This window comes from Pleurodeles waltl, chromosome 5 (assembly GCF_031143425.1).
Source record: "Pleurodeles waltl isolate 20211129_DDA chromosome 5, aPleWal1.hap1.20221129, whole genome shotgun sequence".
Taxonomy (NCBI): domain Eukaryota; kingdom Metazoa; phylum Chordata; class Amphibia; order Caudata; family Salamandridae; genus Pleurodeles; species Pleurodeles waltl.
The window spans coordinates 756,494,351-756,513,577 of record NC_090444.1 but is presented as its reverse complement, the minus strand read 5'-3'; the positions used below and the strand labels follow the sequence as shown (position 1 = coordinate 756,513,577).

At 47.0% G+C, this 19,227-nt stretch overlaps 1 protein-coding gene across 2 annotated transcripts in view; it reads left to right on the top strand.

The window, feature by feature from the left end:
• Nucleotides 1-19,227, top strand: part of SYNE1 (spectrin repeat containing nuclear envelope protein 1) — a 1,478,055-nt gene that overhangs the window by 1,081,533 nt on the left and 377,295 nt on the right. For both annotated transcript variants that reach the window (XM_069234720.1, XM_069234721.1), the window contains one exon: nucleotides 3,681-3,782. In XM_069234720.1, coding sequence (XP_069090821.1) covers nucleotides 3,681-3,782 — 102 coding nt within the window. The remainder of the gene's footprint in view (nucleotides 1-3,680; nucleotides 3,783-19,227) is intronic.

Genomic DNA, 19,227 nt, shown 5'->3' with positions numbered 1-19,227 from the left:
AGTCTCCAAAAACAGGCTGAGGAGTAGACCCAAAGTCCCTCTCTGTAAAATACTCGACAAGCATTGAATAGTTTAAAGTCCTGAAACTTTCCTCAGTGCCTGTACCAAAGAAACCCGACTCTGCACCTTTGAAGCAACACACAGCATCGGATCCGAAACTGCTTATGGTCCCAAAACACTCAAAGACACGATCAGCACCAAAACATCACTCGCTAAAACCATCATGGTCAAAAAATTGTGGCAGCACCAAAAATACCTTTGGTGTTAAAACACACGAAAACCGGGTTGGAACCCAAACAACGGTCTATCCAATCAATTCCTGGAAAACTTCAAGTGAAACTTGACAATGGACAAAAAATGTTGTCTATTCATCCGGACACTGGGAAAGTAGAGGCAAAGCTGCCCCCAACGATATTGAATACACTTCCAAAAAGGAAGAAAAGATTTGAAGAGGAAATCAGGGGCCAGATCCACCCAAGACTCCCAAAAAGAAAAGGAAGGACAAGGTCACTGGCCCTATTCTTTTTCCTCCTGTTTCTTCTCCTCCACCTCCTTTTAAGCCTACATGTCCTCCTCCTCCACCTGCGTTGCCAGTATTACAGCCACTGGCAATATCACCAGTATATACACAGTCACCAGACCACCTGTCTTCTAAACATCCAAATGCATCACCTGCACAGTCATCAACAGGTGCAACAGGTGACTTTGATACAGGAGAGAATTTACCACCACACAATATTTTCCAGATCCCCTAGGAGCCCACACAGTATCCAAGATCGATGTTATCTATGCAATGCAGATCTAGTGGATGACCTGATGATGTCACATCACATCATGAAGTAATCAATAGGGCAACACACTACCTCGAAGTGGATCTTCAAACTTTTGAGGATGAGGATTTTTTTGTGGAGACACTAAATAGGTAACGCAGAAAAGTGCAAAACCTTTCTTAGTTAAAAGACATGCCTAAATTCTCTCAGGAAATCTTTAAACAGCCGGTAAAGTCAAGGGTCATTACTCCTAGGGAAGACAAAAAATATAAAGCATGTCCATCAGACCAGGCTTATATCAAGAATTAAGTTCCCTCTGACTCATTAGTGGTATACACTGGTAGGAAAAGGGCTAACTCGCAGGGCACCGGAAATGCTCTTCCCACAGGTAAAGAAAGCAAAAAATATGATGCAAGAGGGAAATGTGTTGCTGCACGAGCAGATAATCATCCATGCATCGCCAATTCTGTGGGATTACTTTCCCGTTATAACTGAGCCCGTGGGTTGGATGCAGGAGCTACTGCACCACTCCCAGAACAATATCGTCAAAAGGGGACTTAGTTGGTAGAGAAAGATAAAATAATTTCAAATGCCACTATACAACGTGCACTGGATTCTGCTGATATCAGTGCAAGGGAAATAAACACTGGTACTCATGATAGGCGTCATGCATGGCTTAGGGTCTCCGACTTTAAGCCTGATGTGCAACAACATCTTTTAAACCTACCTTTTGCTGACCAAAAGTATTTGGGCCACAAATGGGTGACATGCGAGAAAAACTAAAAAAAGATACAGACACAGCTAAAGCCATGGGTGCCCTGCAAACCTTCCAACACAGAAGTTATTTTCAAGGGGGGCAATAAAGAGGGACAGCAAGATCTGATTCAGGTAATAAGCAGAAACAACAAGGCTCCAATCAGGCACAATTCTGTAGAGGAACCTACAGTCACAGTATAAAAACAATTGAGGAAGAAGTTGTGGTTAAATTCCATACATGATACAAAAGCTAACACAAGCATTCCTAACACTTATCCTAATAGCCCCATAATGGGCATGACATGCATGGTTCCCAACCCTGCTACAACTATCAGTAGTGCCACAAGAGAAAGTACCTTTTTGGCCATATCTTTTAACTCCGGACTAATAGAGGAAAATGTACCCAAATCCGAAACAGCTCAGTCTAGCCACCTGACTCCTGAAATCTTCGAATTTGGACATCTTAATCTACCACAAGATTGAATTGATATTCTCAAACAAGCAGATAGACCAACCACCCAAGCTTGTTATGCAGCTAAATGGAATTGATTTGTTCATTGCTGTTTAAATAAACAAATCCATCCTCTATCACCATCAGTGCTAGACCTCATTGGGTATCTCTTGGACCTACAGCAAGAAGGACTTGCTTATACATCAGTCAGACTACATTTGGTGGATTTAACTGCTTACATGCAAAACAAACAACGTATGTGAATATTTAAAGTTCCAGTGATTAAAGCATTTGCGGAAGGACTAAAAAGAGTCATTCCACCTTCCACCCCACAAGCCCCAGTTCTGGAGCCTTAATATTATTCTCACTAGACTAATGGGACCACCCTTTGAGCCACTGCATTCCTGTGACCTTCAGTTCCTCACATTGAAGGTGGTCTTCTTATTAGAAATCACTTCTCTTAGAAGAATAAGGGAAATCCTGGTTCATCCACTGGAAGAGCCATTCTTCCAAATGTTTCTTACAAATTTGGTACTTCGTACTAACCCAATAGTCCTACTAAAGTTGGTGTCAGTTTTTTTTTACAAACCAAACAATAGAGCTACCTGTTATCTTCCCTAAACCAGAATCAGTAGCAGAAACGGCTTTACACACATTGAATGTTAAAAGAGCATTAATGTGTTAGAGAGAACTAAATCATTTCACAAAACGCAACAGCTTTTTTTTGCATTTGCAAATCCATAGCAAGGTTCTCTAATTTCCAAAGTGGGAATAGCCAGATGGATAGTTAGATGTATTCCGACTTGCTATCGCAAAGCAAAAAGAATACTAACTGTAACTCCAAGAGCTCACTCCCCACGCAAAAAAATAGTTTTCAATGGTCTTATTAGGAAACATCCCTTTAGAGAATATTTGTAAAACAGCTACATAAAATAACTCACATGCATTCACAAAACATTATTGTGTTGATAACTTAGCTAATCAACAAGCTACAGTGGGTTAAGCTGTCCTAAGAAAACTTTTTTGAAACATCTACGTCAGCCACTAGCTAACCACCACTTTTGGGAGCACTGCTTTACATTTGATGCTAAGCATATGTATCTACGTTCAACACATGCTGCAAATGTAATATGTTACTCATCCTGTAAGCATCTATTTGGAGCTGATAGTACTGTAGATACATATGCATCCACCCTGCTCCTCTGGCATCTATTGGTTGATGTATGTTCTTCCAAATTAACATTTTACATTATACTAATATTCACTTGAATGCTCATCTTTTCAGTCACTATATTGCTCCTATCTTAAAGCACACCTGATGAGCTAAAAAACTATTTAACAAAGGACCCGGTGAACATGTGCAACACAGCCTGTAAGAGTCACTATACCTCGTGACTTGAAGAACTTCATAGAAGAAAATCAATTTGCAAACGTCTGAGCCCAACATTAGATGGCAGGAGTATGCTAAGCGTGTGAATCTACAGCACTACACCCTACACATACATGCTTACAGGGTAAGTAATGTATTCCTTGCTTTTGCTGTTGTAAGTAGATGCAACTTCAGAAGGCTTGAAAACATATTAGTGTGACTATTTCTGGATTCCTGACATTTGATATTAGTGTATGTTCTGTGCGTCTGGCTACAATCATGAACAAGAAGGAAATCTTCAATTTATTTAAAATATTCCATTGATTCCTTCTAGAATGACCTGAAGATGCTATTTACATCTTTGGCTGACAGCAAATACACAATTCTGCAAAAACTTTCTGAAGCTGTGGAGCGACCAGCAACTGAACAGATACAGGTACTTTATTAAAGCAAAACATCTAGTTTGCGAGTTGTGATCTTTGCCCGTGGAATCCTGATATCTGTGGTATTTTTAGGTAGTTGATATAGTGTAGTGCTAGCTTGAAGAACTAACTGACCACTTAACATAAAAATTTTTTTAGGAGGATCATATTAATCAAGAAGTGCTATGCATACAACAGAAAGATATACAACCTTAGTGTGCAGAAATAATGATGTGATGATGATTACATGCAGCTGGAACTATACTAGACAATATGAAATTTATATTTTACAGATTCAGTACACACATTTGCATAGATCACATTGCACCTGTTTGTGATTCTAGGTCTGGGTTACACTGATTTTTCAGAATCACGTAATTCCCTGATCACGTGCTGAAGCTAGAACTAGAATTAAGATCACTGGAGAACCTGCCTCTAAACTTAGTTAGGGTTGACACTTTGCATTCAAATGGGCTGATGGAAGTATTTTTGTATACATGTAGAGGCCTGCAACAATCGGAGCAGCAAGGGATAATAGCATGTTCGATGGCATCTGTCGCTGTAGATACGCATGTTCTGCAATAGCTCGCCATCTGGTGTTGGGCCGGAGTGTTACAAGTTGTTTTTCTTCGAAGAAGTCTTTCGAGTCACGGGACCGAGTGACTCCTCCTTTTGTCTCCATTGCGCATGGGCGTCGACTCCATCTTTGATTGTTTTTTTTCCGCCATCGGGTTCGGACGTGTTCCTGTCGCTCCGAGTTTCGGAACGGAAAATTAGCTAATTTCGGAAGATTTTCGTCGGTATTGTTGCGTTCGGGATCGGCGTACTTACATTCAACACCGCATCGAAGATCGAAGAGCTCCGGTGCCCTTCGGGGTAGTTTTTCGATCCTCCGTCGGGGCCTGGTCGGCCCGACCGCGTGCTGAAGAACGCCGATGGAACGGACCCCGTTTCGTTTCTGCCCCAAATGCCACAATAAATACCCCTACACAGACCAACACTTGGTCTGCAACCTGTGCCTGTCACCTGAGCACAGCGAAGACACCTGCGAGGCCTGTCGTGCGTTCCGGTCCCGAAAAACACTCCGAGACCGTCGAGCCAGAAGACTTCAGATGGCGTCCGCACCGACAGCCCAACGGGAGTTCGAGGAACAGGAAGAGGAAGGTACCTTCTCGATCCAAGACTCAGACTCCGAAGGATTCGACGATACACAAACCGTGAGTAAGACGTCGAAAACCACACAGAGAAACATTTACAAGGCCCAGGGGACGCCACTGCCACCAGGCCATGGCTCGACCCATAAATTCGGTGACCGACCGTCGGCACCGAAAAAGGCCCAAACAGTGCCGAGATCGTCCGACTCCGGTCGAGACACCGGCACGCAGCCTTCTCGGGACCGAGAAAGTGCTGGAGACAAGCCTCGACACCGAGATGCCGGTGTGGACACGGCTCGACGCCGAGACAGCGGCACCGAAACAGATCGACGCCGAGAGGTTTCGGCCCCGAAAAGGAAAAAAGTCACCTCGGAGCCGAAAAAACACGCAGACAAAGTTTCAATGCCGAAACAAACTGCAAGCGACCCAGCTTCAGGCTCTTATACAGAAGAGCACTCGCTAACCTCCCAAATGCAGAAGCATAGGTTTGAGGAAGAGCTACAAGCAACTGATGTGGGCCATACGCAAAAGCGTATCTTCATTCAGCAGGGGACAGGAAAAATAAGCACCCTTCCCCCCATTAGGAGAAAGAGGAGGTTGGAGTTCCAGACGGAACAAACACCACAACCAAAAGTGGTGAAAAGAGTTACACCACCACCCTCTCCTCCGCCCGTGATTGACGTTTCACCAGCACAAACTCCATCACACTCCCCAGCTCACACCACCATGAGCCAGGGTGACCAAGATCAGGACGCATGGGACCTATACGATGCCCCAGTGTCAGATAACAGCCCGGAGGCATACCCTACAAAGCCATCTCCACCAGAAGACAGCACCGCATACTCTCAGGTGGTGGCTAGAGCAGCACAATTTCACCACGTAAGCCTCCACTCAGAACAGGTCGAGGATGATTTCTTATTCAACACACTCTCCTCCACCCACAGCTCATACCAAAGCCTGCCTATGCTCCCTGGTATGCTCCGGCACGCAAAAGACATATTTAAGGAGCCGGTCAAAAGTAGGGCAATCACACCAAGGGTGGAAAAAAAGTATAAGCCGCCTCCTACGGACCCGGTTTTCATCACTACACAGCTGCCACCAGACTCTGTTGTTGTAGGAGCAGCTAGGAAAAGGGCCAACTCCCACACATCTGGAGATGCACCACCCCCAGATAAAGAAAGCCGCAAGTTCGATGCAGCTGGTAAGAGAGTCGCAGCACAAGCTGCAAACCAGTGGCGCATCGCGAACTCCCAGGCACTACTTGCGCGCTATGACAGAGCCCACTGGGACGAGATGCAACATCTCATTGAACATCTGCCCAAGGACTTACAAAATAGGGCAAAGCAAGTGGTCGAGGAAGGACAGACCATTTCCAACAACCAGATCCGCTCCTCCATGGACGCTGCAGATACAGCTGCACGGACAATTAATACATCTGTAACTATCAGAAGGCATGCATGGCTCCGAACGTCTGGATTTAAACCAGAGATTCAACAAGCAGTTCTCAATATGCCTTTTAATGAAAAAGAACTGTTCGGTCCAGAAGTGGCCACAGCGATTGAGAAACTCAAAAAAGATACGGACACTGCCAAAGCCATGGGCGCACTCTACTCCCCGCAGAGCAGAGGAAATTACAGCACATTCCGTAAAACGCCCTTTCGAGGGGGGTTTCGAGGTCAAAGCACACAAGCCAGCACCTCACAAGCCACACCGTCCAGTTACCAGGGACAGTATAGAGGAGGTTTTCGGGGACAATATAGAGGAGGGCAATTCCCTAGAAATAGAGGAAGATTTCAAAGCCCCAAAGCCCCTACTACTAAACAGTGACTCACAGGTCACTCACCCCCTCCACACAACACCAGTGGGGGGAAGAATAGGTCATTATTACAAAGCATGGGAGGAAATCACTACAGACACTTGGGTTCTAGCGATTATCCAACATGGTTATTGCATAGAATTTCTACAATTCCCTCCAAACATACCACCAAAAGCACAAAATTTAACAACACACCATTCCAATCTCCTGGAGATAGAAGTGCAGGCACTATTGCAAAAGAATGCAATCGAATTAGTGCCAAACACACAAATAAACACAGGAGTTTACTCACTGTACTTTCTGATACCAAAGAAGGACAAAACACTGAGACCAATCCTAGACCTCAGAGTAGTGAACACTTTCATCAAATCAGACCACTTCCACATGGTCACACTACAAGAAGTATTGCCATTGCTAAAACTGCACGACTACATGGCAACCTTAGACCTCAAGGATGCTTATTTCCATATACCAATACACCCATCGCACAGGAAATACCTAAGGTTTGTATTCAAAGGCATACATTACCAATTCAAGGTACTGCCTTTCGGATTAACAACCGCACCAAGAGTCTTTACCAAATGTCTAGCGGTAGTCGCAGCACACATAAGAAGGCAGCAGATACATGTGTTCCCATATCTAGACGACTGGCTAATCAAGGCCCATTCGTTAATAGAGTGCTCAAATCACACAAATCATATCATACAAACCCTCTTCAAACTAGGGCTCACCGTCAATTTCACAAAATCCAAAATTCTGCCACGCAGGGTACAACAATACCTGGGAGCCATAATAGACACATCAAAAGGAGTAGCCACTCCAAGTCCACAAAGAATTCAAAATTTCAACACCATCATACAACGCATGTATCCAACACAAAAGATACAAGCAAAGATGGTATTACAACTCCTAGGCATGATGTCATCATGCATAGCCATTGTCCCAAACGCAAGACTGCACATGAGGCCCTTACAACAATGCCTAGCATCACAGTGGTCTCAGGCACAGGGTCACCTTCTAGATCTGGTGTTAATAGACCGCCAAACTTACCTCTCGCTTCTGTGGTGGAACAACATAAATTTAAACAAGGGGCGGCCTTTCCAAGACCCAGTGCCACAATAGGTAATAACAACAGATGCTTCCATGACAGGGTGGGGAGCACACCTCGATCAACACAGCATACAAGGACAATGGAACGTACATCAAACAAAACTGCATATCAATCACCTAGAACTTCTAGCAGTTTTTCAAGCACTAAAAGCTTTCCAACCAATAATAGTTCACAAATACATTCTCGTCAAAACAGACAACATGACAACAATGTATTATCTAAACAAGCAGGGGGGGACGCACTCCACGCAGTTAAGCCTGCTAGCACAAAAAATTTGGCATTGGGCAATTCACAACCAAATTCGCCTAATTGCACAGTTTATACCAGGGATACAAAATCAACTCGCAGACAATCTCTCTCGAGACCACCAACAGGTCCACGAATGGGAAATTCACCCCCAAATTCTGAACACTTATTTCAAACTCTGGGGAACACCTCAGATAGACTTGTTTGCGACAAGGGAGAACGCAAAATGCCAAAACTTCGCATCCAGATACCCACACAAACAATCCCAAGGCAATGCCCTATGGATGAACTGGTCAGGGATATTTGCTTACGCTTTTCCTCCTCTCCCTCTCCTTCCTTACCTGGTAAACAAACTCAGTCAAAGCAAACTCAAACTCATATTAATAGCACCAACTTGGGCAAGGCAACCCTGGTACACAACGCTGCTAGACCTATCAGTGGTACCCTGCATCAAATTGCCCAACAGGCCAGATCTGTTGACACAGCACAACCAAAAGATCAGACACCCAGATCCAGCATCGCTGAATCTAGCAATCTGGCTCCTGAAATCCTAGAATTTGGGCACTTACAACTTACCCAAGAATGTATGGAAGTCATAAAACAAGCAAGAAGGCCATCCACCAGGCACTGCTATGCAAGTAAATGGAAGAGGTTTGTTTGCTACTGCCATATTAATCAAATACAACCATTACACACAACTCCAGAACATGTAGTGGGTTACTTGCTTCACTTACAAAAATCTAACCTAGCTTTCTCTTCCATTAAGATTCACCTTGCAGCAATATCTGCATACCTGCAAACTACCTATTCAACTTCCCTATATAAAATACCAGTCATTAAAGCATTCATGGAGGGCCTTAGGAGAATTATACCACCAAGAACACTTCCTGTTCCTTCATGGAACCTAAATGTTGTCCTAACTAGACTTATGGGTCCACCTTTTGAACCCATGCACTCCTGCGAAATACAGTTCCTAACCTGGAAGGTGGCATTTCTCATCGCCATTACTTCCCTAAGAAGAGTAAGCGAGATTCAGGCATTTACTATACAGCAACCTTTTATACAACTACACAAAAATAAAGTCGTCCTAAGGACCAATCCTAAATTTTTGCCAAAGGTTATTTCACCGTTCCATCTAAATCAAACATTGGAACTTCCAGTGTTCTTTCCACAGCCAGATACCGTAGCTGAAAGGGCACTGTAGGAAGTTGGCTCTGTATGTGCTATTTCAAAGTAAGGAATAGCATGCACAGAGTCCAAGGGTTCCCCTTAGAGGTAAAATAGTGGTAAAAATAGATAATACTAATGCTCTATTTTGTGGTAGTGTGGTCGAGCAGTAGGCTTATCCAAGGAGTAGTGTTAAGCATTTGTTGTACATACCCATAGACAATAAATGAGGTACACACACTCAGAGACAAATCCAGCCAATAGGTTTTTATATAGAAAAATATCTTTTCTTAGTTTATTTTAAGAACCACAGGTTCAAATTCTACCTGTAATATCTCATTCGAAAGGTATTGCAGGTAAGTACTTTAGGAACTTCAAATCATCAAAATTGCATGTATACTTTTCAAGTTATTGACAAATAGCTGTTTTAAAAGTGGACACTTAGTGCAATTTTCACAGTTCCTAGGGGAGGTAAGTTTTGATTAGTTTTACCAGGTAAGTAAGACACTTACAGGGTTCAGTTCTTGGTCCAAGGTAGCCCACCGTTGGGGGTTCAGAGCAACCCCAAAGTCACCACACCAGCAGCTCAGGGCCGGTCAGGTGCAGAGTTCAAAGTGGTGCCCAAAACACATAGGCTAGAATGGAGAGAAGGGGGTGCCCCGGTTCCGGTCTGCTTGCAGGTAAGTACCCGCGTCTTCGGAGGGCAGACCAGGGGGGTTTTGTAGGGCACCGGGGGGGACACGAGTCCACACAGAAATTTCACCCTCAACGGCGCGGGGGCGGCCGGGTGCAGTGTAGAAACAAGCGTCGGGTTCGCAATGTTAGTCTACGAGAGATCTCGGGATCTCTTCAGCGCTGCAGGCAGGCAAGGGGGGGGTTCCTCGGGGAAACCTCCACTTGGGCAAGGGGGAGGGACTCCTGGGGGTCACTTCTCCAGTGAAAGTCCGGTCCTTCAGGTCCTGGGGGCTGCGGGTGCAGGGTCTCTCCCAGGCGTCGGGACTTTAGGTTCAAAGAGTCGCGGTCAGGGGAAGCCTCGGGATTCCCTCTGCAGGCGGCGCTGTGGGGGCTCAGGGGGGACAGGTTTTGGTACTCACAGAATCAGAGTAGTCCTGGGGTCCCTCCTGAGGTGTCGGATCGCCACCAGCCGAGTCGGGGTCGCCGGTTGCAGTGTTGCAAGTCTCACGCTTCTTGCGGGGAGCTTGCAGGGTTCTTTAAAGTTGCTGGAAACAAAGTTGCAGCTTTTCTTGGAGCAGGTCCGCTGTCCTCGGGAGTTTCTTGTCTTTTCGAAGCAGGGGCAGTCCTCAGAGGATGTCGAGGTCGCTGGTCCCTTCGGAAGGCGTCGCTGGAGCAGGATCTTTGGAAGGCAGGAGACAGGCCGGTGAGTTTCTGGAGCCAAGGCAGTTGTCGTCTTCTGGTCTTCCGCTGCAGGGGTTTTCAGCTGGGCAGTCCTTCTTCTTGTTGCAGGAATCTAATTTTCTAGGGTTCAGGGTAGCCCTTAAATACTAAATTTAAGGGCGTGTTTAGGTCTGGGGGGTTAGTAGCCAATGGCTACTAGCCCTGAGGGTGGGAACACCCTCTTTGTGCCTCCTCCCAAGGGGAGGGGGTCACAATCCTAACCCTATTGGGGGAATCCTCCATCTGCAAGATGGAGGATTTCTAAAAGTTAGAGTCACCTCAGCTCAGGACACCTTAGGGGCTGTCCTGACTGGCCAGTGACTCCTCCTTGTTATTCTCATTATTTTCTCCGGCCTTGCCGCCAAAAGTGGGGCCTGGCCGGAGGGGGCGGGCAACTCCACTAGCTGGAGTGTCCTGCTGGGTTGGCACAAAGGAGGTGAGCCTTTGAGGCTCACCGCCAGGTGTGACAATTCCTGCCTGGGAGAGGTGTTAGCATCTCCACCCAGTGCAGGCTTTGTTACTGGCCTCAGAGTGACAAAGGCACTCTCCCCATGGGGCCAGCAACATGTCTCGGTTTGTGGCAGGCTGCTAGAACTAGTCAGCCTACACAGATAGTCGGTTAAGTTTCAGGGGGCACCTCTAAGGTGCCCTCTGTGGTGTATTTTACAATAAAATGTACACTGGCATCAGTGTGCATTTATTGTGCTGAGAAGTTTGATACCAAACTTCCCAGTTTTCAGTGTAGCCATTATGGTGCTGTGGAGTTCGTGTTTGACAGACTCCCAGACCATATACTCTTATGGCTACCCTGCACTTACAATGTCTAAGGTTTTGTTTAGACACTGTAGGGGTACCATGCTCATGCACTGGTACCCTCACCTATGGTATAGTGCACCCTGCCTTAGGGCTGTAAGGCCTGCTAGAGGGGTGTCTTACCTATACTGCATAGGCAGTGAGAGGCTGGCATGGCACCCTGAGGGGAGTGCCATGTCGACTTACTCGTTTTGTCCTCACTAGCACACACAAGCTGGCAAGCAGTGTGTCTGTGCTGAGTGAGAGGTCTCCAGGGTGGCATAAGACATGCTGCATCCCTTAGAGACCTTCCTTGGCATCAGGGCCCTTGGTACTAGAAGTACCAGTTACAAGGGACTTATCTGGATGCCAGGGTCTGCCAATTGTGGATACAAAAGTACAGGTTAGGGAAAGAACACTGGTGCTGGGGCCTGGTTAGCAGGCCTCAGCACACTTTCAATTGTAAACATAGCATCAGCAAAGGCAAAAAGTCAGGGGGCAACCATGCCAAGGAGGCATTTCCTTACACAACCCCCCCCCAAACGAAAGAGGATGAGACTAACCTTTCCCAAGAGAGTCTTCATTTTCTAAGTGGAAGAACCTGGAAAGGCCATCTGCATTGGCATGGGCAGTCCCAGGTCTGTGTTCCACTATAAAGTCCATTCCCTGTAGGGAGATGGACCACCTCAACAGTTTAGGATTTTCACCTTTCATTTGCATCAGCCATTTGAGAGGTCTGTGGTCGGTTTGAACTAGGAAGTGAGTCCCAAAGAGGTATGGTCTCAGCTTCTTCAGGGACCAAACCACAGCAAAGGCCTCCCTCTCAATGGCACTCCAACGCTGCTCCCTGGGGAGTAACCTCCTGCTAATGAAAGCAACAGGCTGGTCAAGGCCATCATCATTTGTTTGGGACAAAACTGCCCCTATCCCATGTTCAGAGGCATCAGTCTGCACAATGAACTGCTTAGAATAATCTGGAGCTTTGAGAACTGGTGCTGAGCACATTGCCTGTTTCAGGGTGTCAAAGGCCTGTTGGCAGTCCACAGTCCAGTTCACTTTCTTGGGCATTTTCTTGGAGGTGAGCTCAGTGAGGGCTGTCACAATGGATCCATATCCCTTCACAAACCTCCTGTAGTACCCAGTCAAGCCAAGGAATGCCCTGACTTGAGTCTGGGTTTTTGGAGCTACCCAGTCCAGAATAGTCTGGATCTTGGGTTGGAGTGGCTGAACTTGGCCTCCACCTACAAGGTGTCCCAAGTAAACCACAGTTCCCTGCCCTATCTGGCATTTGGATGCTTTGATAGAGAGGCCTGCAGATTGCAGAGCCTTCAAAACCTTCCTCAGGTGGACCAGGTGATCCTGCCAGGTGGAGCTAAAGACAGCAATATCATCAAGATAAGCTGTGCTAAAGGACTCCAAGCCAGCAAGGACTTGATTCACCAACCTTTGGAAGGTGGCAGGGGCATTCTTTAAACCAAAGGGCATAACAGTAAACTGATAATGCCCATCAGGTGTGGAGAATGCTGTCTTTTCTTTTGCTCCAGGTGCCATTTTTATTTGCCAGTACCCTGCTGTCAAGTCAAAGGTACTTAGAAATTTGGCAGCACCTAATTTATCAATGAGCTCATCAGCTCTTGGAATTGGATGAGCATCTGTCTTGGTGACAGAATTGAGCCCTCTGTAGTCCACACAAAACCTCATCTCTTTCTTTCCATCTGTGGTGTGAGGTTTGGGGACTAAGACCACTGGGCTAGCCCAGGGGCTGTCAGAGCGCTCAATGACTCCCAATTCCAGCATCTTGTGGACTTCCACCTTGATGCTTTCCTTAACATGGTCAGACTGTCTAAAGATTTTGTTCTTGACAGGCATGCTGTCTCCTGTGTCCACATCATGGGTACACAGGTGTGTCTGACCAGGGGTTAAGGAGAAGAGTTCAGGAAACTGTTGTAGGACTCTCCTACAATCAGCTTGCTGTTGGCCAGAGAGGGTGTCTGAGTAGATCACTCCATCTACTGTACCATCTTTTGGGTCTGATGACAGAAGATCAGGGAGAGGTTCACTCTCTGCCTCCTGATCCTCATCTGTTACCATCAACAGATTGACATCAGCCCTGTCGTGGAAGAGCTTAAGGCGGTTTACATGGATCACCCTTTTGGGGCTCCTGCTTGTGCCCAGGTCCACCAAGTAGGTGACCTGACTCTTCCTCTCTAGTACTGGGTAAGGGCCACTCCATTTGTCCTGGAGTGCCCTGGGAGCCACAGGCTCCAGAACCCAGACTTTCTGCCCTGGTTGGAACTCAACCAGTGCAGCCTTTTGGTCATACCAAAACTTCTGGAGCTGTTGGCTGGCCTCAAGGTTTTTGGTTGCCTTTTCCATGTACTCTGCCATTCTAGAGCGAAGGCCAAGTACATAGTCCACTATGTCCTGTTTAGGCTCATGGAGAGGTCTCTCCCAGCCTTCTTTAACAAGGGCAAGTGGTCCCCTTACAGGATGACCAAACAGAAGTTCAAAGGGTGAGAACCCTACTCCCTTCTGTGGTACCTCCCTGTAAGCGAAAAGCAGACATGGCAGGAGGACATCCCATCTCCTTTTGAGTTTTTCTGGGAGCCCCATGATCATGCCTTTTAATGTCTTGTTGAATCTCTCAACTAAGCCATTAGTTTGTGGATGGTATGGTGTAGTGAATTTATAAGTCACTCCACACTCATTCCACATGTGCTTTAGGTATGCTGACATGAAGTTGGTACCTCTGTCAGACACCACCTCCTTAGGGAAACCCACTCTGGTAAAGATACCAATGAGGGCCTTGGCTACTGCAGGGGCAGTAGTCGACCTAAGGGGAATAGCTTCAGGATATCTGGTAGCATGATCCACTACTACCAGGATATACATATTTCCTGAGGCTGTGGGAGGTTCCAGTGGACCAACTATGTCCACACCCACTCTTTCAAAGGGCACCCCCACCACTGGGAGTGGAATGAGGGGGGCCTTTGGATGCCCACCTGTCTTACCACTGGCTTGACAGGTGGGGCAGGAGAGGCAAAACTCCTTAACCATGTTGGACATATTGGGCCAGTAGAAGTGGTTGACTAACCTCTCCCACGTCTTGGTTTGTCCCAAATGTCCAGCAAGGGGAATGTCATGGGCCAATGTTAGGATGAACTCTCTGAACAGCTGAGGCACTACCACTCTCCTAGTGGCACCAGGTTTGGGGTCTCTGGCCTCAGTGTACAGGAGCCCATCTTCCCAATAGACCCTATGGGTTCCATTTTTCTTGCCTTTGGACTCTTCAGCAGCTTGCTGCCTAAGGCCTTCAAGAGAGGGACAGGTTTCTTGTCCCTTACACAGCTCTTCCCTTGAGGGTCCCCCTGGGCCTAAGAGCTCAACCTGATAAGGTTCAAGCTCCAAAGGCTCAGTTCCCTCAGAGGGCAGAACTTCTTCCTGAGAAGAGAGGTTCCCTTTCTTTTGCTGTGTTGCAGTTGGTTTCCCAACTGACTTTCCTGTTCTCTTGGTAGGCTGGGCCATTTTTCCAGACTCCAGCTCTACTTTTTCACCCTGTGCCTTGCATTGTGCTCTTGTTTTCACACACACCAGTTCAGGGATACCCAGCATTGCTGCATGGGTTTTTAGCTCTACCTCAGCCCATGCTGAGGACTCCAGGTCATTTCCAAGCAGACAGTCCACTGGGATATTTGAGGAGACCACCACCTGTTTCAGGCCATTGACCCCTCCCCATTCTAAAGTAACCATTGCCATGGGATGTACTTTTCTCTGATTGTCAGCGTTGGTGACTGTGTAAGTTTTTCCAGTCAGGTATTGGCCAGGGGAAACCAGTTTCTCTGTCACCATGGTGACACTGGCACCTGTATCCCTCAGGCCCTCTATTCTAGTCCCATTAATTAAGAGTTGCTGTCTGTATTTTTGCATGTTAGGCGGCCAGACAGCTAGTGTGGCTAAATCCACCCCACCCTCAGAAACTAGAGTAGCTTCAGTGTGGACCCTGATTTGCTCTGGGCACACTGTTGATCCCACTTGGAGACTAGCCATACCAGTGTTACCTGGATGGGAGTTTGGAGTGGAACCTTTCTTGGGACAGGCCTTGTCTCCAGTTTGGTGTCCATGCTGTTTACAGCTATGACACCAGGCCTTTTTGGGATCAAAGTTTTTACCCTTGTACCCATTGTTTTGTGAAGAGGCTCTGGGCCCACCCTCCTGTGCAGGTTTTTGGGGGCCTGTAGAAGACTCTTTACTATTTTTAGTTTTGGTTGTCTCATCACCCTTCTGCTGGGGAGTCTTTGTGACCCCTTTCTTTTGGTCACCCCCTGTTGAAGTCTTGGACACCCTTGTCTTGACCCAATGGTCCGCCTTCTTTCCCAATTCTTGGGGAGAAATTGGTCCTAGGTCTACCAGATGCTGATGCAGTTTATCATTGAAACAATTACTTAACAGGTGTTCTTTCACAAATAAATTGTACAGCCCATCATAATTACTTACACCACTGCCTTGAATCCAACCATCTAGTGTTTTCACTGAGTAGTCAACAAAGTCAACCCAGGTCTGGCTCGAGGATTTTTGAGCCCCCCTGAACCTAATCCTGTACTCCTCAGTGGAGAATCCAAAGCCCTCAATCAGGGTACCCTTCATGAGGTCATAAGATTCTGCATCTTGTCCAGAGAGTGTGAGGAGTCTATCCCTACACTTTCCTGTGAACATTTCCCAAAGGAGAGCACCCCAGTGAGATCTGTTCACTTTTCTGGTTACACAAGCCCTCTCAAAAGCTGTGAACCATTTGGTGATGTCATCACCATCTTCATATTTAGTTACAATCCCTTTGGGGATTTTCAACATGTCAGGAGAATCTCTGACCCTATTTATGTTGCTGCCACCATTGATGGGTCCTAGGCCCATCTCTTGTCTTTCCCTCTCTATGGCTAGGATCTGTCTTTCCAAAGCCAATCTTTTGGCCATCCTGGCTAACTGGATGTCCTCTTCACTGGAGTTATCCTCAGTGATTTCAGAGTTGTTGGTCCCTCCTGTGAGGGAACCAGCATCTCTGACTATTATTTGTGGAGTCAGGGCTTGAGAAGCCCTGCTCTCCCTAAGTAGGACTGGAGGGGGGGAATTTCCCTCCAAGTCACTATCTTCATCCTCTGAGTTGCCATCCTCAGAGGGGTTGGCCTTTTCAAACTCTGCCAAAAGCTCCTGGAGCTGTACTTTGGTCGGTTTGGGGCCCATTGCTATTTTCTTTAGTTTACAGAGTGACCTTAGCTCTCTCATCTGTAGATGGAGGTAAGGTGTGGTGTCGAGTTCCACCACATTCACATCTGTGCTAGACATTATGCTTCTAAAAGTTGGAATACTTTTTAAGAAACTAAAACTGGTTCTAGAATCTAATTCAAACTTTTACAAACTTTTAAACTCTAAAAGAAATGCTAAACAGGATCTAACACAAGGCCCTAGCAGGTCTTTTAAGAATTTAGAAAACTTTTCAAATTGCAAAAATCAATTTCCAATGACAATTTTGGAATTTGTCGTGTGATCAGGTATTGGCTGAGTAGTCCAGCAAATGCAAAGTCTTGTACCCCACCGCTGATCCACCAATGTAGGAAGTTGGCTCTGTATGTGCTATTTCAAAGTAAGGAATAGCATGCACAGAGTCCAAGGGTTCCCCTTAGAGGTAAAATAGTGGTAAAAATAGATAATACTAATGCTCTATTTTGTGGTAGTGTGGTCGAGCAGTAGGCTTATCCAAGGAGTAGTGTTAAGCATTTGTTGTACATACCCATAGACAATAAATGAGGTACACACACTCAGAGACAAATCCAGCCAATAGGTTTTTATATAGAAAAATATCTTTTCTTAGTTTATTTTAAGAACCACAGGTTCAAATTCTACCTGTAATATCTCATTCGAAAGGTATTGCAGGTAAGTACTTTAGGAACTTCAAATCATCAAAATTGCATGTATACTTTTCAAGTTATTGACAAATAGCTGTTTTAAAAGTGGACACTTAGTGCAATTTTCACAGTTCCTAGGGGAGGTAAGTTTTGATTAGTTTTACCAGGTAAGTAAGACACTTACAGGGTTCAGTTCTTGGTCCAAGGTAGCCCACCGTTGGGGGTTCAGAGCAACCCCAAAGTCACCACACCAGCAGCTCAGGGCCGGTCAGGTGCAGAGTTCAAAGTGGTGCCCAAAACACATAGGCTAGAATGGAGAGAAGGGGGTGCCCCGGTTCCGGTCTGCTTGCAGGTAAGTACCCGCGTCTTCGGAGGGCAGACCAGGGGGGTTTTGTAGGGCACCGGGGGGGACACGAGTCCACACAGAAATTTCACCCTCAACGGCGCGGGGGCGGCCGGGTGCAGTGTAGAAACAAGCGTCGGGTTCGCAATGTTAGTCTACGAGAGATCTCGGGATCTCTTCAGCGCTGCAGGCAGGCAAGGGGGGGGTTCCTCGGGGAAACCTCCACTTGGGCAAGGGGGAGGGACTCCTGGGGGTCACTTCTCCAGTGAAAGTCCGGTCCTTCAGGTCCTGGGGGCTGCGGGTGCAGGGTCTCTCCCAGGCGTCGGGACTTTAGGTTCAAAGAGTCGCGGTCAGGGGAAGCCTCGGGATTCCCTCTGCAGGCGGCGCTGTGGGGGCTCAGGGGGGACAGGTTTTGGTACTCACAGAATCAGAGTAGTCCTGGGGTCCCTCCTGAGGTGTCGGATCGCCACCAGCCGAGTCGGGGTCGCCGGTTGCAGTGTTGCAAGTCTCACGCTTCTTGCGGGGAGCTTGCAGGGTTCTTTAAAGTTGCTGGAAACAAAGTTGCAGCTTTTCTTGGAGCAGGTCCGCTGTCCTCGGGAGTTTCTTGTCTTTTCGAAGCAGGGGCAGTCCTCAGAGGATGTCGAGGTCGCTGGTCCCTTCGGAAGGCGTCGCTGGAGCAGGATCTTTGGAAGGCAGGAGACAGGCCGGTGAGTTTCTGGAGCCAAGGCAGTTGTCGTCTTCTGGTCTTCCGCTGCAGGGGTTTTCAGCTGGGCAGTCCTTCTTCTTGTTGCAGGAATCTAATTTTCTAGGGTTCAGGGTAGCCCTTAAATACTAAATTTAAGGGCGTGTTTAGGTCTGGGGGGTTAGTAGCCAATGGCTACTAGCCCTGAGGGTGGGAACACCCTCTTTGTGCCTCCTCCCAAGGGGAGGGGGTCACAATCCTAACCCTATTGGGGGAATCCTCCATCTGCAAGATGGAGGATTTCTAAAAGTTAGAGTCACCTCAGCTCAGGACACCTTAGGGGCTGTCCTGACTGGCCAGTGACTCCTCCTTGTTATTCTCATTATTTTCTCCGGCCTTGCCGCCAAAAGTGGGGCCTGGCCGGAGGGGGCGGGCAACTCCACTAGCTGGAGTGTCCTGCTGGGTTGGCACAAAGGAGGTGAGCCTTTGAGGCTCACCGCCAGGTGTGACAATTCCTGCCTGGGAGAGGTGTTAGCATCTCCACCCAGTGCAGGCTTTGTTACTGGCCTCAGAGTGACAAAGGCACTCTCCCCATGGGGCCAGCAACATGTCTCGGTTTGTGGCAGGCTGCTAGAACTAGTCAGCCTACACAGATAGTCGGTTAAGTTTCAGGGGGCACCTCTAAGGTGCCCTCTGTGGTGTATTTTACAATAAAATGTACACTGGCATCAGTGTGCATTTATTGTGCTGAGAAGTTTGATACCAAACTTCCCAGTTTTCAGTGTAGCCATTATGGTGCTGTGGAGTTCGTGTTTGACAGACTCCCAGACCATATACTCTTATGGCTACCCTGCAC